Raw genomic sequence first — 27,058 nt, 5'->3', positions numbered from 1 at the left:
ATATATATATATATATATATATATTATATGTATATATATATATATACATATAATATATATATATATATATATATATATATATATATATATATATATATATATATATATATATATATATATATATATATATATATATATATATATATATATATATATATCAGGTCGGCAGCTTCAATTACCTCGGTATTATTATTAGTAAAGACTGTGGGAGCAGTGAAGATGTTAAAAGTAGATAGCTAAGGTTCAGGGTGTTTTTTCGAAGTTAAAAAAAAATTTGGAAGAATAGGAAGATAAGTTTGCAAACAAAGATTAGAATATTGGAAGCTACAGTGATGACAGTGGTCAAATATGGCTCAGAAGCATGGGCGCTCCGAAAAACGAACGAAAATTTACTAGATTTTTTCCAGAGAAATTGCCTACGGATTGTTCTTGGTACCCGGCTGACTGACTGTATTTCAAACAGTATGTTGTACAAAAAATGTGGTTCGATCCCGCTTTCCAGGGCTATAATGAAAGAAAGGTTGAGATGGCTAGGCTACGTTCTGCGGATGAAAGACGACAGATTGACGAAAATTGTCCTTTTTGGCCAACCGTCTGGGGCTACACGGAAAGCAGGTCGTCTTCGTCTGGATTGGGAGGATGTCATAAATAAAGATTTAAAGGAAATGGGAACTTCCTGGGAGGGTGTAAAAGAGGGATGCCTTGAATAAATTAGGCTGGAGGAGGAGCCTACGTAGCTGTGTCGGCCTCAGGTGGCTTGGTGAATGCACTGAGTTATTACTAGTAGTAATAGCAATAATGGTATCATTGAACTAAATTTTTAAGCATGAAACTAATCGCAAAATGGTCATAATCCTCTTCATGAAGGACCTTCATGTTGAATAACTCTGCTGCAAGCGTATTATCGACGAAAACTAAAACATCCCCCAAAACTTCAGGTGATCTTAATGAAGATCACACCATCAGATTCAGCATAACCGAAAACCTTAGGTGATTTCCTAAGGTGCTATTGAGGAAAAGTGAGCTCTGAGCAAACCCAGACAAAGGAGTTCTTTCTTTCTTGCTGCTATTGCGAAACCAATTGCGTAATGATCTACCATGATCGTTAATCATTTCCTATGATTTCAGGAATATTTGACTGGTATAGAATTCAAACTGGGACTCCTCAGGGCGAAGAAATGACGCGCCAGTCAACTGAAGATTTAAATGCTAACATGTTTTTCTTTTCTGACGATATTATCAACCCATCTTTTTTAGTCTCCAAGCAGTTTCCATTGAATTTAGGAATTGTTCGTCTGGCGTAGGAATCAAACGCGAGACCTAAGAATTATTGTTTAAAGAACGATGCGCAAGTCAGCTGAAACAACAAGTCAACGACATTATTATGTTCTTAGAAATATATTTTAAGCAATAGGTGTCATTCACTTGCTATGTCCTTGAATTGTATTCATTTGTGTGTCATATATAATGAATGTTCTTAAGCCGAACTGGCCAGACATTACAATAAACAACCAAGAGAGATAAAACTCTACAAAAAGAAAACTTCAAACGAGACGACGGCCAGTAGAATTGAAAGACTAAAACAACGTGGATATTTCGCCTGTATCCAAACAAGGCGTCTTCAGCACAAGATAGAAAATTAAAAGAAAACTAATCTAAAAACAAATAAAAACCACCACCAATAATAATAAATACAATTGTCGCTACTTATCCACGTAGGGAAAAGCAGCTATTTGAGTTACTTCAATGAGAATCAAAGAGAATCTCAAACTTGACATCATCTATGACTGAAAATGAATGGATGGAAGCAGTAGGAATGTAAACAAATGAAATACTTGAAAATAATGTTATTCCTGCTCATGTGTCTCTAGCTTTGCAAAAAAATGTAGCAAGACTTCACAAGATTTTATTTTTAATTTTTTCCGCTTTCTTCATTTAAATTGACTCTCATATTACCGATTACAAGTCGACTAACGCACAAAAACAATAAGATCACCTTTAACAAAGGAAAAAAAAAATAAATACCAGCATAGATATATCAATTTGATTTCTAATTCCTAAAAAAATATCAATGGAATGTCGGTAATAAAGAACTTTGTTCTGTTGTCTAAAAAAATAGTGCCCCTAACTAATAAAGGAAATAATAAAGTGATGTAAAGGAACGCTTTTTAAAATTAATAAAGACACATAATGTATTAAACCTTAATATCTTTTGAAGAAACATCCTTAGTCTAATATCCTCTCGTTTGAGAGCAGTACTTTTTCTTGTGACAGTAAATGTCGAGACGTATAATTTGGTGGTTGCAGACGGAAATTAATAAAGCTTTCACTATAGCCTCTAGATCACGTGAATCGTTCAAAAATGTCATAGCCCCAAGTTAAAGCAGAAGGTTTCACAGGAATGGTTTCCAAATGAAATCCTTGAACAAAAGTACATGTTCCAAAGTGTCTCCTATGTTCATCTATAGGTACATTCCCTTCCTTCCAGTTTCCAACACATCTGAACAAATATCACACTGAACCTGGTCCGTGTAGCCAAAAAATCCGGCTGTTGCAGGTTCTCTGGCATCAATGAACTTTTTTGACAGCCATCCATTAGACTTCGATATTATAACATCCTCTTGTTTAAGAAAAGTATGTTCTGCTTTTGTCAGTTAAGGTCGGGGGGTGTATCTTGGTGATTAAAGACGAAAATTGATACATATTGGACTATAGCTTTTTCATTCCACGTATCGCTCACAAATGTCTTGGCCTCCAGTTGAAGCAGAAGGGTTAACTGAAATATTTCCAACATGAGCTACTTTAACCAAAGGACACGTTTCAAAGTGTCTTTTATGTTCATCTATATGCACATCGCCCTCTTCACGGTTTCAAGTCATACTTACACAGGCCAGATGCTTCTTGGCTTCCAATCACACCTGCACAAGCCTTCAAATTTTTAATAAAGGAAGGCTTCTCAGAGCACATTCTTTTATTCAAGCTTCTTTCTAGCATGTAACGTCAAAAATCCACTTCAAAGGAATATAATCTCTTACTGTCATGACAACGCACACACACTATTCCAATAGCGTTACCGCTATTACTTGTTTCATAGTTCAAGTGCCCTAGGGCTATGTCATCGGGCAACTAACACTCAAGGCCAGATAACCCAGTTTCGTAAGAGTTCATTGATCCTCAAGAGTCCCTTAGGGAATGATCTTGACAAGCGAGGGGTTATATAATTTCTATGAAATGGTGTAGAGAAGTAAGCAAATCTAGACGACCATATGCAAACAAATTCACTACTATCATTATTTTTTTGAAAGAAAGAATCCCGAGTAACATACGCAAATCCTTTTTATTTCATATTTTGAAAATATCACATGTGAATTTCTTTTTTATATGCAATGTCATTTTAACACTATCATTTAATTGTCATTTAATTTGAGAATTTCTTTATTATATTTATATTTTACGTCTTTTTAAGACATGAAAAAAAGTAAAACGAAATTCTAAGAATAATTTTCAAAATAAAAAATAATTAAGACTTGCCTGAAGGGCTAAGCTTGCAAATCACTCGAAGGTAGTTTTTATGGGCTTTTAGCTTTCATTGCTCTCTACCGTCCCCTGAATGTCCAGGTCCACAAATTTTCCGTGGATTGAATTCAAAAGTTTTAAGAATGACTAGTTGGGAGGGGTGTTCTTAAAACTAATGATTCTATATGATATACAAACACATATCAGTCAATGGCATAGCAAGTGCATGAAACCAATTGCCTATAATATATTTTTAAGTTCATAATAATATCATTGACTTCTTGGTTCAGGACAGGAATTCCTAAATTCAATGGTAACTGCTTAGAGGCTAAAAAGTGGGTATCGTCGGAAAAGAAAATTACGGCGCCATTTAAACCACTAATCAAGAAGATTTGTATTTATGGGCTTGTTCGGATGTATTAATGGGATTCTACTCTCTTCATGTAATTGCTATTTCATAAGGCTATATGTGAGGGTTTATTGTCAATGTATTTTCACGAGCAATTTAATAGCATCGACTTTATATTTCAGTTGACTAGCATGTCATTCTTTTGTCCTTAGGAGTCCTGATTTCAAATCGTAATCCAGTTTTATATTTCTGAAATCATCGGCAAATGCTTAGCGATCATCCTTGTTCTTCACTCAATCTGTTTCTTAACACCATTAAGGAAGGCAGAACCACTTTGACTGGGTTTGTTCAGAGTTCATTGATCCTCAAGAGCACCTTAGAAAATCGCCCATTACCGGGTTTGTTCAGATACCAATGGTCTTCCAATACTCCATTAGAATCACCTTTCCATATTTGTTCAGAGTTTATTGCTCCTCCCAGTACTATAGGCAATAACCTCAAGTAAATCAAGGGTAGAGAAACCGATTAAGCAATTAACTTTGTAAGCAAAAATAGACCACGTTTACTTGGAAGCAATTATAGTTGCGCAACTAGTTGATCAACATGAAGCTGTTGAGAAATGGATTGTGCAAGAGTTGATTGACTTCAGTACAATGAAACTTGGAACACTATAATTCATACGACGCAATGATACATGGAACCAATCTTATTCATATGAAGCAGTAAAGCCTGGCACCAGTATAATTCATTGTGGGTAGGAGTCATAAAAATCTCAGTATCTATGGCAACAAACATCCCAAGACCAGAAAAATCAGTCCCGTAAGAGTTCATTGACCCTCAAGAGTACCTTTGGGCAACACCATTGCGTAACTATGAGAGGAATCAATCACGTAAGAGTTCATTGATGCTTAAGAGTGCCTTCAATTCAATTCAATTCAATTCAATTTATTCAAATAAAACTACAATATAACACCAATAATAATAAAGATCCTGGAAGCGAACTTGTTGAGGACCATAACCACAAAAAATTGAAAATGAAGAACAGAGAAAAAAATAGAAAAGAGAAAACATGAGTAACTAAAGCAAATTGAATAAGAATTTAGAGAGTTATAATATCAAAATTTTAGTACATTGCTATACAGCGTGCGAAAACTTGTGGATAGCTCGACACTGGAGGGTATTATATTCCATTGAAGTATAGATTTATAAATGGGGGATCGCTGGGCGGAACTAGAGACACACTTGGGGACAATGAAGGAACGGTTGGATGAACGGAGACAGAGGCCTTCAGAATTATTAATATTAAAATAAGATAATAATTGAGGAGGAAGAATTTTATGGTAAACGGAGTATGCAAGGTATAGATTTAATTTTTTGATGATTTGTTCAAAAGGGATAATACCAAAATCGGAGTACAAGTCCTGGGTGGGATATAGTCGGGGCAGCCGAAAAACTGCTTTGATGGCACGGTTTTGGGCAGATTTTAATTTATTGGTAACTGAAGGAAAAGTGTTGCCCCAAACAGATCCACAGTATGAGATATATCGGTAAATAAAAGAGTAATAAAGGGTGACAAGGATATCGGGAGGAAGAAAATAATTCGCACGATTAATCATACTTACCTGTCGCAAAGTTATGGCTCTGATGTAGGACACGTGTGTTGCAAATGATAGGGAGGAGTCTATGTGAACACCAAGAAACTTGGCAACTTCGACCTGTGGGAGGAGATTGGTAGAATATTTTAGGCCAAGTGCTTGCTGAGCTTCATTTTTTTTGTAAGGGGTTCGAAATAATACAACCTGACTTTTCTTGATGTTAATGGTCATGCAGTTAACTAGACACCACTCCTCTACTCTATTCAGAAGGGTTTGAGTAGAGGCGACAACGGATGGTAAATTAGGACCGGTGATGAAAAAGTTGCTATCGTCAGCGAAAAGTACTGGGTGCACTGATGGACCCAGGTCCGTAACCAAATCATTAATATAAAGGAGAAAAAGTATTGGACCAAGAACAGAGCCTTGTGGGACGCCCCTTCGGACAGGTAGGGGATGTGAAGTCAACCCGCCCAGACTCACACTCTGTACTCTACCAGAGAGATAAGAGCCAAACCATGAGAAAGGAACTCCACGAATCCCTAAGTTGTTGAGTTTACTTAATAGAACACTGTGATCAACCATATCAAAGGCCTTAGAAAAGTCCAGAAATAAGCCCAATACAGTATTTTTAAGGTCAAGTTGGGAACGTATAAACTGTGTGGCGTCTATTAGTGCATGAGCAGTTGAAAATTTGGAACGGAAGCCATATTGATGGGGAGAAATCAACGAATCTGAAGAATGAATCCCAAATAAAAAGGGAGAAAGACGTCGGAATATAATTCTCTCGAGCACTTTAGATATAACTGGGAGAAGTGAGATTGGACGATAATTACTTATCTCAGACGGATCGCCTTTTTTATGAATCGGGATAACAATTGCTGATTTAAATATTTCTGGGAAGACTCCATTGGTCATAGACAGGTTTGCTATGTGCACAATGGGTTCACAAACATAGGAAGATACGGTCCTAAGAAGCTTATTACTTATGCCAAAGAAGTCAGGTGTACTACTATTAGAGAGACATTTGATAACTTGAAGCACCTCTTTACGATCAGTTGGAGAGAAAAACATAGATCCAGGATTCTTGCTAGGTTGTAATGAGGTTGCCTTAGGAGATGACTTTTGCAAACGAGGGGCTACTTACTTTTTATTAAAGAGTTTAAGGAATGGCAGAAGTATTACCTAGATCACTAATTACTTACATGGGAGGGTCACCTCCTCGTCAATACCTTTCCATTTATTTTAAAGTTTCTTTTTATAACCATTAATAGAGCTTTCTATTTTAATTAAACGGCATTTGTGATCCAGGAGTCATCAGACAGGCTATGGTAACGAACTGTAAGTAAGGAGCAACTCGGTTCAATAGTGACCAAAACTCTAAAAGATCGAATTCTAATACCAATTATTACATCAAAAATTTGGCTTTTTATGCCGATTGCTAATATATAAGATTCATCAAGTTTAGTATTACCCGTCAAAAGTTACGAGCCTATGAAAACTTACCTAATTCTTGAAATAGTGGGAACATACCCTAAAATTTAAAGAATTTTGAAGAAGATCAATCCATCAGATTCAGTTTACCTGAGAACCCTAGAGTAGAAGTTTCAAGCTCCCATATACGAAAATGTGGAATTATGCTATTTTTACCAGAAGACAGATCACGGATGCGTGTTTATTTATTATTTTTGTTGTTGTTTACCAAGGGGTGATGCTAATGAAATAATTAACCTAGAAGGTTGGGAGAGGGCAAATTAGAACACAAACAAAAATTTCTAGTGCGCTTTTAAGTGACAAAAAATAGTGATGTGTATCCTACCCCCCTCCTACGCTCATTTATTTTTCAAAGCTATCTGATCAAAATTTTGAGATATTATTTTTGTTCAGAATAATTGAAAGATCAAACAACAATGTCTTTATGGGTAAAGTGACCCCCACAGTCTTTGGTTAGAGGCCTGTAAATTATGAAAATTTCTCAACCTTTAAGTTTAGCATTAGTTGTTGGAAATTATACAGAAACTTTGGGGGGGGGGGAATTTTGTTTTTGAGTTAGAATTCCTTTGGGAGAATCTCCTTTCGGGAGGGAAATTTCTAGGGAGGGGGTTAAAATTCCAGGGAAATTTTCACACTGGGGGAATTTGACATAACTCATGTACGAAACATTTGCTAATTGTCTTACGTTATCTTTTCCAACTCAATTTTGCATTTGGAGATGTTCCCTTGGGAATTATCCGGGGGCTACTTTCCGCGTGTTTTGATATCCGGAAAAAAATTCTACGGAAGGGGCATTTTCGGAGTTACCGAGAAACCGATTAGAGGTTAATTTTTTTTTCAAATGAAAGTATACTAAGGATAATTTCCCAGGTTGATTTGTCCGTAAAAAATTTAATGTAGCGGAAGATTTTCAGCTATGATGGAAATGTCTGGAGGGAACGGGCCGGGTGGGGTTACTTTACACTGATTAAAATTCAGGGGCTACTTTCCACGTGTTTTGATATCCGGAAAAACATTCTACGGAAGGGGTATTTTCGGAGTTACCGAGAAACCGATTAGAGGTTAATTTTTTTTTCAAATGAAAGTATACTAAGGATAATTTCCCAGGTTGATTTGTCCGTAAAAAATTTAATGTAGCGGAAGATTTTCAGCTATGATGGAAATGTCTGGAGGGAACGTGCCGGGTGGGGTTACTTTACACTGATTAAAATTTCACGGAGCATTTTCCCGTGAGGGCGGGGGGGTATTTCATGGAGGCTGATCCAGATTTACCTGTATTATTAGAAAAGCAAATAGAAATTAAACTAAAAAAACAAGCTTTCTTAACTGAAAGGGGCAATATTAAAATTCAAAACGTACAGAAATTTATTCCGTATATAAAGGGTTGGTCCCTCCTCAATACCTTGTCTTTACGCTAAATTTTGACTGCTTGTCACAATTTTCAAGAACGACTACTGAGCTACAGGGGCTGTTTAATTAGAACAGGAAGCTTTTTTTAAAGTGCTAACAGCTCCCATTTAAAGGAAAAGGTACTGAGGAGAGTGCAACCCTATATATACGAAATATTTTGTTTTGTTTTGAGTTTTTATTACTTATTATTACTTATATTTTATTATATTATGTTATATTATATATATTATATTAATATAATACAATATATTATTATTTATTTAGATAACTTCGAAGACCACACTGCCTTTCCATGACGAAAGTAAAACAGTTCAAAATAGGGATGAAACTTTTTAATTGACAGTGAACAGATATAAAAACTGCTGATGATGAACACTGTATTTGTGTTCGAAATATCCAGTAAAAATAATTTTATATCTGCTCACTGTCAATTAAAAGTTTCATCTGTATTTTGAACTGTTTTACTTTTATTATTTATTAATATTAAATTTTATATTATATTATATCATATTTAGTTTTTATTACTTATAGTTGAAAATACTTTTTTATATTTAATTCTTAAGGAATCGGGACAAAATTCAAGCTTTAGCGTAAAGTTTGAGGTTTTGACGAGCGGGAAACCTAATAATTTTAGGTAATTAGGTACACCTTGTGTACCTAATAATTTTTGTTCGTTTTAAGTTTTAATGCTACTTCTTACTTCCAGTTGAAAAAAAACATGTTTTTTATTTATTTCACCCAATAACTTATTGCATTCTGTATTTTACTGACGTTTTGTAACATTTCAGATAACAATTCTTCTGCAGACTAAAATGATTACATTGATTGAAGACTAATCCGGTGCTCCCACTTCGTCATTAAAGTTAACTAAATCTACAATGCATGAGCAGCGTGAGGTGTTGCGGCAACGTTTATTCCGCTTCGCCGAGCAAAGTGTTACGAGAGCATCACTTTAGTTTTGCTTCCTCGTTTCGATTAAACGCTCAAGTTTTTTATCTGTAAGGATCCTAAAACAAACAAGTCCCCTACATGTCTCACCTCTGGAACCAAAATGGTTTAACTAGCAAATATACCGGAAACAAATAATAGGTAAACCAACTAGCTTCAAATTGGTACATCTCATGATGGATTTTTCTACCAAAAAATGGATGACATGTACTTTGATCAGTTCATCAAGACCTATCTTCTGGCGTAAAAAAAATACATCTGTCTTTATTCAATAGTTGACTTTTTTGACCGTTTCTAACGTCATCACTTAGAAAGGACCAAAAGATAAATTTTAATTTATTTAGTAATGAGTGAACTTTTAAAGTTTAAGAGGCACGTCTGATACTATTTCTCTACTGCAACACCAAGTGCGAAAAACCGAATGATAAACTCAACTGAAATCAAGGACAGGAATGGGTAGAAACAATAGATGGCAGTACTTTCGGTCTCCACTTTTTTGAATCTGTAAATTTTTCAATTTATCACTCAAAGAAGATATGTTGGCTGTGGAGCCGATTAACTGCCGTATATATTTTCGTCTACCTGCTAGAATGGAGCTTTCCACTTGAAAGCAGAAACATGGTTTGATGAAACGAAAGCTTGACTGCGTAACTTCAGATAGTTCTCTCTGACATAGGCTAGAAAACTCCACTTCACTTCACACACTATTGGCCTTGGCTCAAGGACAACCAAAAGCCAACCTTTTTGGCCCCAGGCAAGAATTCTACGAAGCCTTCCAAAATGCAAAGTCATATTCATCAATACCACCTAAGGTCCGCACTTTTCGTAGAAACTGCAGAGGTTAGAACCTTACAACTTTCTAGGAATAAGCTGAAATCGGGGTGCCAGTAACAAAAAAACTAAAAAAATAAAAAAAATAAAAATTGTTGCTGTCGCAACACAATAAAGTTCTTCATGTAACTTCATATTGTAGAGTTTCTCCCGTTTATACAAGAATTTTATCTTTTTGACTTTACAGTAATTTTTTCAGCAAACAATTTGAATTGATTAGACATGGAGCTAAAAAAACGTTTTCCTATTTTTTTTCCTTTAAATAAGTTAGTTTTGATTATATTTTTTTTGTCTGCCTTTTTTACCAAGTAAAAGATTTTAACAGGTAGACACTGCTATATATGTAGAAAATTTTATTTTAAGTTTATATTATATGTATATGGTTTGTTTTGGACCGGAGAAATGAGTAAATTTTCAGCTTCAAGATTCTATCTATCTATTAATTTTAGAATCCAATTTAGAATCAGAAGTATTTTGCTATTGGGTAAGTTTTGCTTACTTTTTCTAAAAAAATTGAATAAACTTCAAACTTTCCTAAATGCAATAAAGTGAACAAAGTTATGCAAGAAAAAGAGCTTATTAATTTGGTGAACATCTTTATTAACTTTATTGACGCCCTGGGAGCCGCCCACGACTTTAAAATAATATGTCACGTTTTTCCCCTGGATCATAGTTGTCTTTCATTTATAATTCTTTTTTATATCAATCTATTTGTAATATTGGTAACTCCAATAATATTCAATTGTTTCTCACTCAAACCAGGTTTTTGAGAAACACCTGATTTCAGTAGTTGATGCTATGACTGATATTCGATATGACTGATGTTATATCACATGTCCTTCTTAAGTCGACTATTTTTTTTTTTTTTATGATCCATTATTCATGAGTAAGGTAGAAAAAGTGAAATTTTATAAAATGAGGGCTTCAGTAATGAAGACTTCTACGTTTAATTAGTTTTTTACCATAATCAGAGCTACCTTAATTAGCCAATAATGACAAAGTCTCACCTCTTCTCTAATATAATAAAAGCCCCGCGACATTCTAGGACCATTGGGTCGATACGATCACCTCTGGCGAAAAAAAAACATAAAAAAACACACAAACAAATTAACACGCACCCGTGATCGGTCTTCTGGCAAAAAATACGAAATTCCACATTTTCGAACAGTTAGTGGTAACGAACTGTAGTAAGGAGCGACCCTCCTCAATAATAACCAAAACTCTAAAAAATGGAATTTTGACATCAATAGATACATCAAAAGAATCAAATTTTAATTTTGATTTTAAATATATAAGTTCTTTCAAGTTTAGGCTTACCCATCAAAAGTTACGAGCCTGAAAAAATTTGCCTCATTTTAGAAAATAGGAGGAATCACCCCTTAAAAGTCATATAATCTTAACGCCCCACTCTTTACGCTAAAGTTTTTTACTGTTTTAAAAAGCAGAGTTGAGAGAAGGAGTCAAACTTTAGCGTAAAGAGCAGGGCTTTGAGGAGGGAACAGCCCCTTTCATATACGGAGTAATTTCTGTTCGTTTTAAGTTTTAGTGTCGCTCCTTACTTTCAGTTGAAAACGCTTGCTTTTTTATTTAATTGTAGATAAGAGCTTGAAACCTCTACGGTAGGGTTTTCTGATACGCTGAATGCGATGGTGTGATTTTCGTTAAGATTCTAGCACTTTTATGGGTATTTACCCCTATTTTTCAAATTAAGGCATATATTCTCAAGCTCGTATTTTCTTTTGAGTGAGACTAAATTTGATGAAACTTACATATTTAAAATCAGCATAAGAACCTAATTCCCTTGATGTGACTGTCGGTATCCAAATCCCGTTTTTTAGAGTTTTGTTTACTATTGTGCCGGGTTTCTCCTTACTACAGTTCGTTACCACGGACTGTTTGATTTAATTTGAAGACAAAAAGTGAAACCTAAAAAACCAGCAATATTAATAAATACACAACACATAAAAGAGCAAAACTAAAATCAAAGACTTGGTTATTTTACTTAGAATTGTGACCGATAAAACGGAACGCTGTAATAAATATTTTCGTAACAATTTTTTCCTACATTTCCAGGCATCGCTTGTTTCCAGCAAAGAAAAAATTGAACTCAGGCACCTAAATCAAGGCAAAAAATGTATAAAAACTTTTCGCATGGTTCAGTTTTTTTATTTTTTGGTTTCCAAAATCATGAAAAATTGTTTGTAGTACTTATAAATATAAAAAAATGAGCCACCGCACACGAAACTATATTACGCTTCGAAACACTGGAACAAAATAATACATTAAATAGATTTGGCTGCCCAGCACTCGAATAAAAAGCAGAATTTATTCTAAAATTTATTCTAAAGTAAGTTCTACACCGTTTTGTCTGGAAATCTACTGCAAAAAAAGATACATCAACAACTTTTATCTGATTTAGACAAGCCTTTAATACTTCATCGCTTCTTATTTCCTAAAAATGTGAATATTTCCCAAAGTTTCTTTCTTGTAGGATTTTATATTGGTGCCGTGTTATTTTAAAGACAGAATTACTTTCTCTTTCCAGGTCAGTGGTATCGTTGGACGAGCTGATATTCTGGCCTCTGTCTTTTTCCTACTCTCTTTCCGCATTTATTGGAGGTAGGATTGTTAGACAATCTTCGTGCTAATGATAGAATATGTGTGTGACCTTGGATTAACAGAAAAATTTATTAATCCATTAGAAATTAAATACACATCTATTGTATTAAACAAAAGGAAGAAGACTTCTCTTTTTTTAGTGTGTCTATATCTATTGATAATCCATGTCTAGAAGCTTAATGTTAGTTAAGTTAATTAGTCTGTAGTACTAATGGATATTTTAACCTCAGTATTTGAGGGAAAATCATACTGATTTTGAAACTACAACTTAATTTTTTCAATGTGTGAAATATAGAAACTTATTTGTTGTCTATATTATCACCTTCTTATTTTAATTATATTCATAAGAAGTAGCCTACAATCAAACAGTTCGTTGAAGCGAACTGTAATTAAGTAATGAAATGGGTTAATAGTAACCGAAACTCTTAAAAAAAGTAGTTTTCAAGTAAAAAAAAGAAATTATTGGCTGAAGACATGTAAAATTCATCAAGCTTAAAGATACATATTACAAGCTGCGCCCCATAGAAAATTTGTTTTTTTCGAAAAAGATGAGAAGCACTCATGTGGGTAAGCGATCTACATGGAAAAATTAAACCATCAAATTCAGCAGATCAGAGTTTTGTAGAGGTTTTAATTTATTGTTTGTTTTTTTTTTCATTGGCTATCCAACCGAAACAATGGGCCTTGACAATTGAGGAAAAGCTCATTTAAACAAAAATTAGAAGCTCTAGTGTGTTTTTTAAGTAGCCAAAACAATTGTGCTACCACAAAATAATAGTTTCTGCAAATAGGGCGCATTTGTTCCTAGAGTCATGTAGTCTATATTAAATAAACGTTAATGTAGACACTTCTTCTAAAGCTTCATTTAACCTGGTTCATTCACTCGATGCTTGATAAAATTATACACAATATATTTATTCCTATTAGCTATTATGAAGCAGGGCTGGTGGGTCATTGTCTAAGTGAGATGGGGCCTTATGCATAAAAAAGATATTTTTTATATAAACATTTTCTAACTTTCCGTGGGTATTAAGGTGAATATAGAAGAGTTTCTAGGGAGAAAGGAGTCCGAAATTTATCTCTATTCTCCCAAATATTATAATCTACCAATCTCTAAATATTCAAATACTCATGGTCACATATGGTAGAGAGGGGGAGAGACATCTTGATTGTTTTAAGGGGTTTTGCCAGAAGGGAGGGGGAAAGTTTTTGGAGGAACTTCTTTCTATCGATGTTTAATTTGAAACGTTGGGTTTTGTGTTTATTACACAAAACCCAATATATTGCAGAGTCTCGTGGCAACGAACTACTTGTAAGGTGTGTATCGTCCTAAAACGAATTGACTTTCATGGTAAATCCAATGATACGAAGTGTTCTAAGTAATAAAGTCACCAACAAAAGCTACGAGCCTAAAAAAAAATTCAATCTCAAATTCATACTAGCGAATGTTCAACCATTTTTTTTCACATGTATTTAATTGAATTAGTCACTTGTTACTACATAACAGAAATGAACTGTCCAAGAAATTGTGTTAATTGCTAAGGCAAATTTTTTACTCTACCAATGATTCACAAGCAACGATATGTACAATTTGGAAGGCATGGGGGGAATATAAGGGTGGTAGCCCCGTCATATCTTTGAAAGGCCCGGGCTCGATAAAAAACGATCAGAAGTTAAATAAAAAGTCAAGCTGTTTTTCAAATGAAATTAATGAGCGACATTAAAACTTAAGGCAAACATATTTTTATTTCGTATACAAGGGGGCTGCCCCCGTCACAACCGCTAACTATTCACGTCATAGTTATATACCGATATAAAAAATACTTTTATTCATATCAACGGCTCATCTGTTTAAGCAGTCGTTCTTAAGAGATTAGGACAAAAAGTTGAATCTGAACGTAAAGAGCGACGACCTGAGCATGGGCAGCCCGTATCTTATACCAAATACTTTCTGTTCGTTTTCAGTTTTTATGTCATTCCTCACTTTCGTTTAAAAGAAAAATTTATTTATGTGATAAGAAACGTTCATCTATCAAAGCAGCGAAAATAAAATCTTGAGTCACGAAGCGCTTTGGAGGAATGGTTTTAATGGCAGATCTCTTGAAATTCATTTATTTGCTGAACACAAAATTAAAAAAAAATATTACAATGATGAAGGCCAGATAACCATTTGTAAAGAAAGATACGTCATTCTTAAAATATAAGGAAGGGGACTAGTAGCCCCTTTCTTCAATAGCCTCATATCCCTTTAGAATGAAGATCGCACACTTAAGCCTATTTTAATCGAAACCCATTGCTATAGCATTATCTCAGTAAAGAGGAAAGTACGTTCCACTTAATAGAAAAAGGAAATTCTAAGTGTTAGTAACGCTTCGTATGCGTTTTGTATGTCACCAATTCAGTTCATATGGACTGTAGACATGTTCAGGGACGACTGCACTTCACTTTGACAGAATAACCTGTAAATTGTTGTAATTTTATTTCCAATAAATAGTGTGATGGAAGCATATGGGCTAGAGTTTTTTTTTTATAAACTCCTTTTTCAAATACTTCTTAGGACACACACTCCACGACTAATAACGTAGTCTAAGAAGCTTGCAATGAGACTATGAATCCGACTTTTTTAAGTCTGCTTTTGTTTTTTGCAGCCGCATCGCTTATCTCTTAAAATTATTTTGACAGCCTGTTTTAGTCTAGTTAATGTCAAGCCCAGTAAATTACAAAGAAGGGCTTATTTAAACCACGCCTTCATGATGATATTTATTAGACTCATCCCTCTATAATTAGTTGCGTATTAGTAACATCAATTAAGAAACTAGTCTTTAAATCAATAAGTCTTTAGGAGAATTCTATTCATTTTAATAAATTGGTCTCTGGCATCTCGTCGACGTGTTTGAAGACTCCTAGACTTTTTAATATTATTGTGCTAATCTTTGTTGAAATCCTATTGTCCTAAAAATTTGTTGCTCCCAAATCTTAACTTTTTATTGCTGTTTTACTTTTAGATACGCTGAAAATGATAACAAAATTACAAAAAATCATCATCGTCTGCTGAGCGTATTTTATGCGGGAGTGGCAATGCTTTTCAAAGAACATGGATTGTCTGTCGTTGGAGTCTCTTGCTTATTGGAGCTTATTCTGAAGACTCGATCAAATACGAGGTAAGGGGTAGATTAGACTTAGGGCTTCAGATAAATAGTGATGTGTATGACAGCTATCAGTAAATCTGAGGACAAAGGTTTAAAAAATTGTCTGTGACGGTTAATTCGAATACCTGACATATGCTGTCAACATATTTTGAAAAGCCGTTGAATGTCATGCCACCATAGCCAGAGAATAATTTATTGTGATGATGTTACCTTTTTCCCAAAACATGTCTTGAGCTCACCAACACTTAGCTAAACTAATAATTGTACATAACAATACTCCTGACACGAGTGAAGGTTAGTACTTACTATAATGGGCCAATGGATACACAAATAGTCTGCAAATTCTTGTTTGTCAGGTTGAACCGAACTGTATAGCTATATATAATATTTAACTGCTGGGCTACGTATACACTTAAAAAAGAGTTGACATTGACCTAAACCTCCAACTTTGTATGTTCGGCACATTTCTATAGTTAAAATATTAGTAATACGTGGATAGAACAAATAGTTTCTTAATTTACTCGTTAATTAGAAAAGACAGTAAATTGAACTTGGTGCATTCTCATTTTTCAAAATAAAAGTTACGAAATCCACTTTGTTGCAGCCTTTACTATTATATATTTTATAAATCTTAGAGGTTATCCATCATAGGCTCGTTTGTGCATTAGCAAAGACTTTGTAGTCCCTAACAGCCACACGACAAATAGAGAACAAGCTTTTCAAAAACACAATTTGGTATTTACTAGAGAAATTTCTTTGCTAATTATTATAGCCATAAATCCTGGGAAATATTTGTCTTTAAATCTGACAGCCATTGCCTTGTCTACAGTATGTCCATTCTTGTCAAGATTTCAAGCTATGGACTCTTTGAAGCAAAATCCAACGTGCCCTGAAGAGGAAGTTTGCAAGTTTATAGGACTTAAGACACTGAAAACCATTTGATTAATTCAAACATTTCCATCTCAATATTCTTAGAAATAGTTAATTTTACATCATTAATTGACAACCAAAAGGTATCCTTAATTAATATAAGTACCCCTGTTACTGCTTCTCCTATGGATTTAATAGACGCATTTTCAAAATTACTGGACAGGATAAGCTCCGTAGATTCATATGAAACTAATTTAATTATAGTTTCATGATTATGATACAGTAATGGTTGCTTTAAATATAGGTTATTGTGATATGTGATATGTGTGATATGTGATATTGTGCAATATTATCTTGTATTGCAATTAAATGACGCTGGGCAACTGAAAAATGGAAATAGCACGCTGAAAGTAATTATAGAGCTGTAATAAAGAGCCGATAAATCACATTATATTTTTCCTTGGTTTCAATTCACTTTTCCAGGCAATGCACTCTATATTACTATAAAAATTCCTCCTCGTGGTTAGCCAGGTGGAATATTTTCTTGTATAGGAAAACAATGTTTCCTTGTAAAGACTACTGATGAAATTATTTCCAACTGTAGAATTCCATTAATCTTTGCTACACGCCAATAAATTTGAAACAATAAAACCTGAGTCAAAACACCATTGTTGACTTAGCACAAAGTGGGGGGGGGGAGGGATCTCTAAGCCCTGTTTTTTCTTCCATTAACCGCTTCACATGGGAGAGCTGGTGGTGCAAAGTGGAAAGAGGGCTCATTCGACTGGAATTCGAAAATTTTAGTACCCTTTTTTTTAATCAGAAGTGACTGGATGGCTAGCACACTTTGCTCTGCCCATGCTTAGCCCTTGTTGTGGATGGCTGCATTCCCCATTTTATCAAATCATGATTTCTCATTAACTCTTTTTTCTGAATGGTTGAAATGTAAAAATAGACCAAAGGAGACAAACAAGACAGAAGCAGCCCAAGAGATAAAAGCTTTAAAGTGCCCATTGTTCCCAGATAGACTTCACAGTAGGATAAAACTAGACGCGTTCGATCTTGGCTACCCACTAAAACTTTCAAAGATTAGTCTTTGGGCCAATGGGAGCATTGGCCTTGGGGCCAATGAATGTCCGAAGGATAATAGAGGGCCCAAAAAGATGATTTTTTAAAATTAGTTTAAAATTTGCATCCTATCTCCCTGAGCCAAGGATCATCTAATTGTAGAAAAAAATTCGTTTTAATGTGGCCAAAAACGTATGACTGAAGGATATAAGATCCAAGTCGAAATTTCTCTTACAGGCTTGAATCTTTGATGCTGAGGACTTTGGGCAAAAGGAACCCAAATGGAATAAAAAAAACTAAAAAAAATATTAGTTCACCTGCTAAAAGGGGCCTAAAAAGGCCGGAAAACTTCTTTTCTGAACAAATTCCGTCCTCTTGATTTTCGCTGTCCTGAAAGGAAAGATGTTTTCTGATTTCCTTCAGCTCTACTTGTTTTTCTTAATATCAAAGATGCTAAAATTGTAAAAAATTTAAAAGGATGATTACAAATGGCGCAAACATGGGATTTTTATACTTTTGTGAAAATCAGACAAATACTCTTGAACATTTTAGATTGCAGTTTGAATGTTGTGAATGGAAACACACTATTCAGACGTTTCACAAATTGTCTTAGGTTCTTCCAGCTTGTCTCTGGATTTTTGAATTTCAAAAATTGCCATTGGTTCTCTGAGGTTGCCTCAGAATTTCTGAGCGGGTTGATTGCAAACCAAGTTATAGTTGCAACATATGTCCTGTATCAAAACACAATATACATTTATTTCACGGTGTAAAGAGGGAGGCTTTAAATAGATTAGGTTGGAGGAGGAGCGTGCGTAGCTGTGTTGGCCTCAGGCGGCTTGGTGCTGCAGTGAGCTATTATTAGTAGCAGCAGTAGTAGTTTAATCCTCACCGAAGGTGGTGCTTAAAGATTACCAAAATTGTTATTCCAGATTTGACGGTTATATTACAATGTAAAAATAAATAACTCTTTGTCTACTCAAATCGCAACTGCTATTGCTACTACTAAAACAATATTAGATGAGCTTATGTAAAACATCAAATGTAGAACAGCAGAAACTAGTAGAAGAAATTAAATTTAAGGGGAACATAAATTAAGAGGAGCATGGAGGCCAAATTCCAATTAGCACAAGCAAGGGCGGTACTGCCGACCATTTGATTTAACACTGGAAAGAATAGAGTGTTATTTAAGCTTTACTGAAATCGCAAAATAATGTTTCAGATGTTTTTCGTTTTTCTTTTTAACAGCAGCTAAGTCACTGAATTGAAAATCAAAGGATGTGTTCAACTATTTGATTTAGCTAATGGAAAGAGAAATTGATAAGCAAAGGTTATAGACTTCCCCCAATTCAAATTTGGGGAAATTCTTTGAAACTTTCAACTGCTACCAGGAATAAAATGGGTAACATTAACTTCCATACAGCTGTCTGGAATATGCATCAATTTCTTTCGGACAGTCAATTTTTAATAGATTAGTGCTCTAAGAAACCGCCTTGAAAATGCCGAAATAAAAAATTATTTCTAGTCTATGTATTTCCAAAACATAGAGGAAGCCCAGAAAATTTTCTGAGAATGCACCGAATTCACTTCCTGGCTGAGGGGCCATGAAACGGAGATCAGCACCACCGGTTCGGACTTTAAAGTCTAGTGTCGCATCTTTTACATGGGTAAATAAGAAGAGGTTTTTAGTAGAAAAGGAGCCCCCTTTAAGATCATATGTTAGTGTTCCAAAACTGCTGGTCTCTGAGGTGAGGGGCCCTGCTCTTTTGTTGCAGATGGGTATTACCCAAATTTTGTTAAAGCTGGGGATAACCAAAGACCTTAGAATACTACAGACACCAAATAACGCTGCCTTAGCAATCTCCGTGTGCCATTTCCTTTTGGGTAGCAAAACCACTTGGTAAATTATTTCAATGCACAAAGCAGAAAATTATCGGCTGTATTATGTTACCTGTAGTTTAATGTTTTTGGCTATAATGCGACCATATACCTAGAGACTGACGCTAGTGGGCATCAGGGCTCAGGCCAACCCCAAAACTGCTATTTATTTAGTAACATCGAAAGGGTAAAGATCTGGGTGAAAACTTGATTTTGCTCAACTTGTTTTCCTTGTATGTGCTTCTAAGTAAATGCTTGGTGGCTCTGTTTTTACTTTGGGTGTTTGCTAAATGGTGAATATTTCTGTTGCATTATTTTCTGGAGCATGCAGTCTTAAGACGAAAACCAGTCTTAATATCACCGTTACGTCAAAAAACAGAATCTAAAAATACACTAAAAATCTTCTCTGGGAATTAGTTGTTTGCAATCATGATTCTTTTATGGAAGAATGAACAAGTTCATAGCCCCAAGGCAGCTCAGTCAAGCTTCCTTTCAAGATGCTTGTTTGCTTTTATATTTAAATACTTCAATAAATCACCTTGCAGTTCTCGAAGCTAAATAAACATGACCTGGTCATTTCATGTTTACCGAAAATATTTTATTGGGGATTTATTTCCTTTTACTGTTTGCTCCCTGGTCATAGCGTCATTCTGTGCCCAGTGCTATTCCAAACTGATCCAAATTCATTAAGAAAGATGAGCTCTAGAATAAGGAAGTAGATTAATGAAAGAGACAGTATTTGTCTTCGGTAACTCAAGCTTGGTAGAAATGATTGTTGACATTTGTCTGTTTATTCGCATTTAATCGGCGCAGAAGAAATCAGCCATTTTATTTACTGTCGTTTGCCTGCAATCTAATATTTTATTTTTTTATTTTTGTAAAAATTGAAATTAGGAAGTCTTTTAAATTCCCATTTTTCCTTCACCATGTAAATAAAAAATATTATAAATGTAAGCGTCTTATATTACACTTTTTTTCCGTATGGCGAGATACCCAAAAGCAAAGCAAACTTATTTTTCTTGTGTGGGCAACGCGAAGTGTTGCAGCATTCTTTGGTCGGTTTCTCCAATAAAGGGGTTGGCGGTACCAGTGTGTCCCAACAATAATTTGTTAGGTACGCATCAATTATTGGAAACACACCTAAGAAGTGAAGTTAGCTTAATCCTAATCAAATATAAAAAAAACATGATGATTAAATAGCACTTTAGAAACCAAATTTTGGAAACTTAACCTAACCCAACATAACGCAACATAAGCTAGCCCCCCTCCCCAATTTGCAAATATATGGACAAAATTATACAAGTTCAATGTATTTTGTGTAAGTCCAAGGCATGTATTATCCGTCACTTGTTTTTGTAGTTTTGAAACCGGTTTTCTGACATGCAACCTAAGCTTAATTCCTGAATGTTTTTCCAGTAACCAACAAAATATCATTTGTTGCTCTAAAAACTAAAGAGAAGTTCTACTTCCCAACACCCATACAAAATTGTTTCTATTAAAGCAGATATTGCGTATAAAAGCTAATTCTGTATTATTCGGCCCCATCACTCTTTCCCTTTCTCAGAAATAACATAATCTAGTATATCTTGAAATTTATAAAATTGTAGTGCATTAAAGCTATGGCTAAGTTAATTTTCCAAAAAAAAATTTCACATTTTAATCTAGTTGGTCGTAAGAACAACTTGATTCTTTGCTGATCACTGAAATTGCCATAGAAACCCTAATAATTTCTGTTTAACTATACCATTGCGCTATGGCGTTACTTACAATTGTTATTTACTTACTTGCTCGAAGACAATTTTTCTTGCCTCAAGATTATCAGAAACGAACAAAAGTTTGACCAACTAGCACAAGCATTTAACCCCTCTTCCCTGAAGATGAACGCACTCTATGATCTTTGATTATATGTCACTCTCCATTTTATAGTTCTAATTATGAATTCATCATTCAAACATTTTATAGATTCATAGCCTATCATAAAAAAATTAAAGAAATTAAAGGCCTTTAATACAAGTAACTAGACCCTCCAAATGTGAATGTTTCTTACAGTTCTTGTTTACGAGCCACTCTTGGTTGATGGAGGAACAATCTCAGAAATGGAAATTTATAGCCTGTTTGCATCAGGACCGCAAATATCAACTGACTAGAATTTCTAGGGCGTTTTTTCTTGGCTCCAGATATTGTCTTACAAATTCCAAGTGAACTCTGGCACTTTCGTGCGGAAAAAAGATGCAGATTAGAATTTGCACGTGTCAATTAAATCCCTTCTTCTATTAAATCTCCTTTCTCCCCTTGGTTCAAAGTTCTTGCTTCATATGGCTTGAACCAATCCGTGAAATGAAAAGCCTTCTTTACTTTCTACTCAAAAGTTATTGTCAAGGATATTAGAGGGTTATGGGTTTCATCTGACTTTGGTTCCATCAAGATACCAAGTGTGTCCCTTTTTACTAAAGAGATGATGGTGTCAAAGGGGGCTGGATTCTGAATAGCCCTTAGCCTGTATTTGTTCTTCAATCATACAGATTGTAAATGCTTCCATAACTACTGTTGAAACTAGGTGCCATATATTTGTTTTTTTTAGTAAATATTAGCTGTTGGAAGGGGGGGGGGAGACCAAACTATCCCAATTATTGCTAAAAGGGAGGTCATATTATTGTAACTTAAACTGAGAAAAATATTATTTGAGTTTTTCGATTTTAAGCGATTATAAATTAGATTCACAAGAATGTCACCATCATCTCTATTTAATGTAGTAACTAGACCTACGTTGCCCGGACAATGTGAAATGTTGCGGCAACCTTTTTCCGGCTTCGCCGACTAAACTGTTGCGAGAACAACAATTTGGTTTTGTTTCTTCGCTATCGGTCAGTAATCACATGATCAAAGGCTATTCCTCAGCGTTGAAAAAACAACAACAAAATAGTATCGAAAGAATGGACTAAATTGACTTTTCAGCCAATTGAACTTTATCCTTTCCAATCGTAGACATCGTGACAGATGAAAACTCGGAACAATATTTTATATAATCTAGTTGGTATTACAAAGCTATCCCTAACTTTTCAGGATCATATTACCATAGATGACATTCTATTAATTATTACGAAACTATATCATTGTTTTACATTCTCGTTTATGCTTGTTTCTTCACTATCGGTTAAATGATGAAGTTGTCAGCCTATCGAAGTTTTTAAAAAGGTATGTTCAAACAAGAACGCAATCAGTTATCGCATGACCAAAGGCTATTCCTCAGCGTTGAAAAAACAACAACTTCAAAATAATATCGAAAGAAGGGACTAAATTGACTTTGCAGCCAGTTGAACTTTATCCTTTTCAATCATAGACATCGTGACAGATGAAAACTTGGAACAATATCTTATATATTCTAGTGGGTATTATAAAGCTATCCGTAGCTTTTCAGGATAAAAATACCATAGGTGACACTAATATTACGAAACTACCACATGTACCCGTTGCGTAAACACTTAATTCTGTCAGATTTAAAGAGACGAATACAATGTGCACCAATTTGCACAAATTTCTAGCCCAAAGTGAACAGATTCTTACTTACAAGTCCCTCTCCCGTGATAGTCATCAAGTTCACCGGAAACAAATAAATGGGTACACCAACTAGCAAAAGTTGCAAAACCCTCATCGCTGAAGATAATTGTAGCCCAACAGCCGATTATTACTCACAAGTCCCCTACATGTCTTACCACTGGAACCAAATTGGTTTAACCATCCAATACACCGGAAACAAATAATAGGTACACCAACTAGCAAAAGTTGTAAACCCCTCATTGCTGAAGATGATTATGAGCTAACAGCCGTTTTTCGCCCAAAGTGAACCGATTCTTACTTATAAGTCCCTCTCCCGTGATAGGCATCAAGTTCACCGAGACAAATAAATGGGTACACCAACTAGCATAGTTGCAAACTCCTCATCGCTGAAGTTGACTTTAGCCTAACAGCAGATTATTACTTACAAGTCCCCTACATGTCTTACCACTGGAACCAAATTCGTTTTACCATCAAATTCACTGGATACAAATAATAGATACACCAACTAGAAAAAGTTGCGAACACCTCATTGCCGAAGGTGATTATCACCTAATAGCCGACTGTTACTTACAAGTCCTCTATATGTCTCACAATTTTTATCGGCCTAGATTTCGTTTCAGTGTGTACCTTACTATTGAAGTTGTAAACCCCTTGAAACTTTCAAACTGGTATACCTCATGAAGAAATTTTCGTACCAAAAAATGGATGCCATGTACTTTGATCAGCTCATCAAGAGCTATCGATTGCCGTCGAAAAAAAATTCTATCTGTCTTTGTTCAAAAGTTGATGTTTTGTGCCGTAGGCCAACTTTCTAACGTCACCACTTAGAAAGGAGCAAAGGATAATCTCCAATTTCTTTAGCAATGAGAGAACTTTTAAAGTTTATTAGGTACATCTGATACCATTTCTCTACCGCAATCCCAGGTCCGAAAAACCAAATGATAAACTCAGCTGAAATCACGAACAGAAATGGGTAGAAACAATAGATGGCAGCACTTTTGGACCCGTGGGAAAATGCCAGATTTTTGCTCCTGTAAATTTTTCTATTTATCACTCAATGAAGACATATTGGCTATCGGGCCGGGTAACTGCCGCATATATTTAACACTTATTGATTTTAGTCCATCTTAAATTTGAAAGTGGTGCCTGCCTGCTTGCCTGCTAGAACGGAGCTTTCCACTCGAAAGCAGAAACATGGTTTGATGAAATAAAAGCTTGGCTGTATAACTTCATATACCCCTCTCTGACATAGGCTATATAACTCCACTTCACTTCGCACACCATAGGCTCTGGCTCGTGGACAAGCAAAAACCATCCTTTTTGGCCCCAGGCAAGAGTTCTGCGGAACTTTCCAAAATGTAATGTCATATTCATCAATCAAGCCTGAGGTCCATACTTTCTGTAAAAACCGCAGAGGTTAGACCCTTACCAGTTTCCAGGAATAAGCTGAGATCAGCGGCATAGGAAAAAAAAAAAAAAAAGGGATAAAACCAAAGTGCTGCTCTAGCAACACAATTCTATTTATGTATTTTTCAATTTCAATTGCCCCTCGAAAAGATTGTAGTGAGCCAATTACTGTGGATATTAAAGTTGCCTCATCAAAAAGAACTGAGTATTCTCCATTTTCAATAACAAGGAGGACCAAGGCAGAATCAAAATCGTCATTTTTATTTTCACATCTGAGAGATTTGCCAATTGAAATCTTGTATTTATGTAGTCGTTCCCCCAGCCATTGACAGGTCCTGCCAATGTATAATTTCCTACATGAACAACTCTGTAAACATAACACCCTAGTATAGGGTCAATTTTGTTTCCTTGAAATAGACTTGTCCTGAGCAACAGCAACAAACTTGAAATATTTAAAACAAGCATAATCTATTTGTCAAACAGTTCGTGGTAACGAACTGGGAAGTTTCAAGCTCCTATCTACAAAAATGTGGAATTTTATACTTTTTGCCAGAAGGCAGATCACGGATGCGTGTTTATTTGTTTGTTTGTTTTTTTCCCAGGGGTGATCGTATCGACCCAGTTGTCCTAGAATGTTGCAAGAGGGCTCATTCTTATGGAAATGAAAAGCTCTAGTGCCTTTTTTAGTGACCAAAAAAATTCGAGGGCACCTAGGCCTCCTCCCACGCTAATTATTTTCCCAAAGTCAACGGATCAAAATTCTGAGATAGCCATTTTATTCAACGTAGTCGAAAAACCTTATAACTATGTCTTTGGGGACGACTTACTCCCCCACAGTCCCCGTGGGAGGGGTTACAAGTTCAAAACTTTGACCAGTGCTTACATATAGTAATGGTTATTGGGAAGTGTACAGGCGTTTTCAGGAGGATTTTTTGAATGGAGGCAGGGGTTGAGAAGAGGGGGATATGCTGGGGGAACTTTCCATCGAGGAATTTGTCATGGGGGAAGAAATTTTCCATGAAGGGAGCGCAGGATTTACTAGCATTACTTAGAAAAAACAATGAAAAAGTTTTTTTCATCTGGAAGTAAGCAGCAGCATTAAAACTTAAAATGAACAGAAATTATTACCCATACGAGGGGCTCACCTCCTCCTAATACTTCGCTCTTTACGCTAAAGTATTTTTAGTAATGTCAACTATTTATTCTGCGGCTTTTGTGATTCAGGGGTCATTCTTAATGAATTGGGACAAAATTTAAGCTTTAGTGTAAAGAGCGAGGTACTGACGAGGGGGCGAACCCCTTCATATATGTAATAAAAACATAAGCATACAAAAATTCTTTACGTAAGCTAATTTATAAGTTACGTATATCTTTTACTTATAAAAAGATTCGTAAAAAATTAAAAGTTCTAGTTGCCTTTTTAATTAACCGAAAATCAGAGGGCAACTAGGCTTCCTACTCCGCTCTTTTTTTCTTAAAATCATTCGATCAAAATTATGAGAAAGGCATTTAGCCAAAAAAAAAAAATAAATATACAAATTTTGTTTTAATTATTCCTCTGCGGAGAGCCAAAATCAAAACATGCATTGATTCAAAAACGTTCAGAAATTAAATAACAAAAAAAAACAAGTTTTTTAAATGAAAGTAAGGAGCGACATTAAAACTTGAAACGAACAGAAATTACTCCTTATATGAAAGGGGCTTTTCCTTCTCAACGCCCCGCTCTTTACGCTAAAGTTTTTTTTACTGTTTTAAAATGAAGAGTTAAGAGAAAGAGTCAAGCTTTCTGCGTAAAGAGCGGGGCGTTGAGAAGGAAAAGCCCCTTTCATATACGGAGTAATTTCTGTTCGTTTTAAATTTTAATGTCGCTCCTTACTTTCATTTAAAATTGTTTTTTTTATTTAATTTCTAACAAAAATGAATTAAAGGTTGGACGTTTCAATTCTGGAAAGGAAAAAACTGGCCCTATCCGAATATCCCCAGCAATTGGCTTACCACAATACTTTCGGGAGGTAGAAATGCCGTAATGATGCTCTTGAAGTGTGTTCATAAATATGACGTTGCTCACTCGTTTTTTTCAAAAAATGAAGCCTCTTGACGAATTGTCTCAAACTCGTGATCTATCTAAATCGTTTATTCAGGCCGGAAAATCCAAGAATATCAATTAAAAAAAAAAAAAAAAAAAAAAAAAAAAAAAAAAAAAAAAAAAACGTAGCTGTTTTCAAGAAAAATTTACGCTTACATAAATAAATACACAACTATTTCTCGTTAGGAAGTACATAAGATACCCTATCTTTGCCTACCACCAATAGAGATAACCAGCTGAAGTTTGTGGCAGCACTTTCTGAACCGCAGGAAAATATTTCATTTTT

General features: G+C 35.1%; 1 protein-coding gene across 4 annotated transcripts in view; it reads left to right on the top strand.

Annotated features, from left to right (window-relative positions):
* LOC136039230 (protein O-mannosyl-transferase TMTC1-like) overlaps positions 1 to 27,058 on the top strand; it is a 327,626-nt gene that overhangs the window by 120,154 nt on the left and 180,414 nt on the right. For all 4 annotated transcript variants that reach the window (XM_065722793.1, XM_065722801.1, XM_065722775.1 and 1 more), the window contains 2 exons: positions 12,686 to 12,759; positions 15,765 to 15,920. In XM_065722793.1, the coding sequence (XP_065578865.1) occupies positions 12,686 to 12,759; positions 15,765 to 15,920 (230 nt within the window). The remainder of the gene's footprint in view (positions 1 to 12,685; positions 12,760 to 15,764; positions 15,921 to 27,058) is intronic.

The sequence above is a fragment of the Artemia franciscana genome, chromosome 2, assembly GCF_032884065.1.
Source record: "Artemia franciscana chromosome 2, ASM3288406v1, whole genome shotgun sequence".
Taxonomy (NCBI): Eukaryota; Metazoa; Arthropoda; class Branchiopoda; order Anostraca; family Artemiidae; genus Artemia; species Artemia franciscana.
This window is presented reverse-complemented; position numbering and strand designations above follow the sequence as displayed.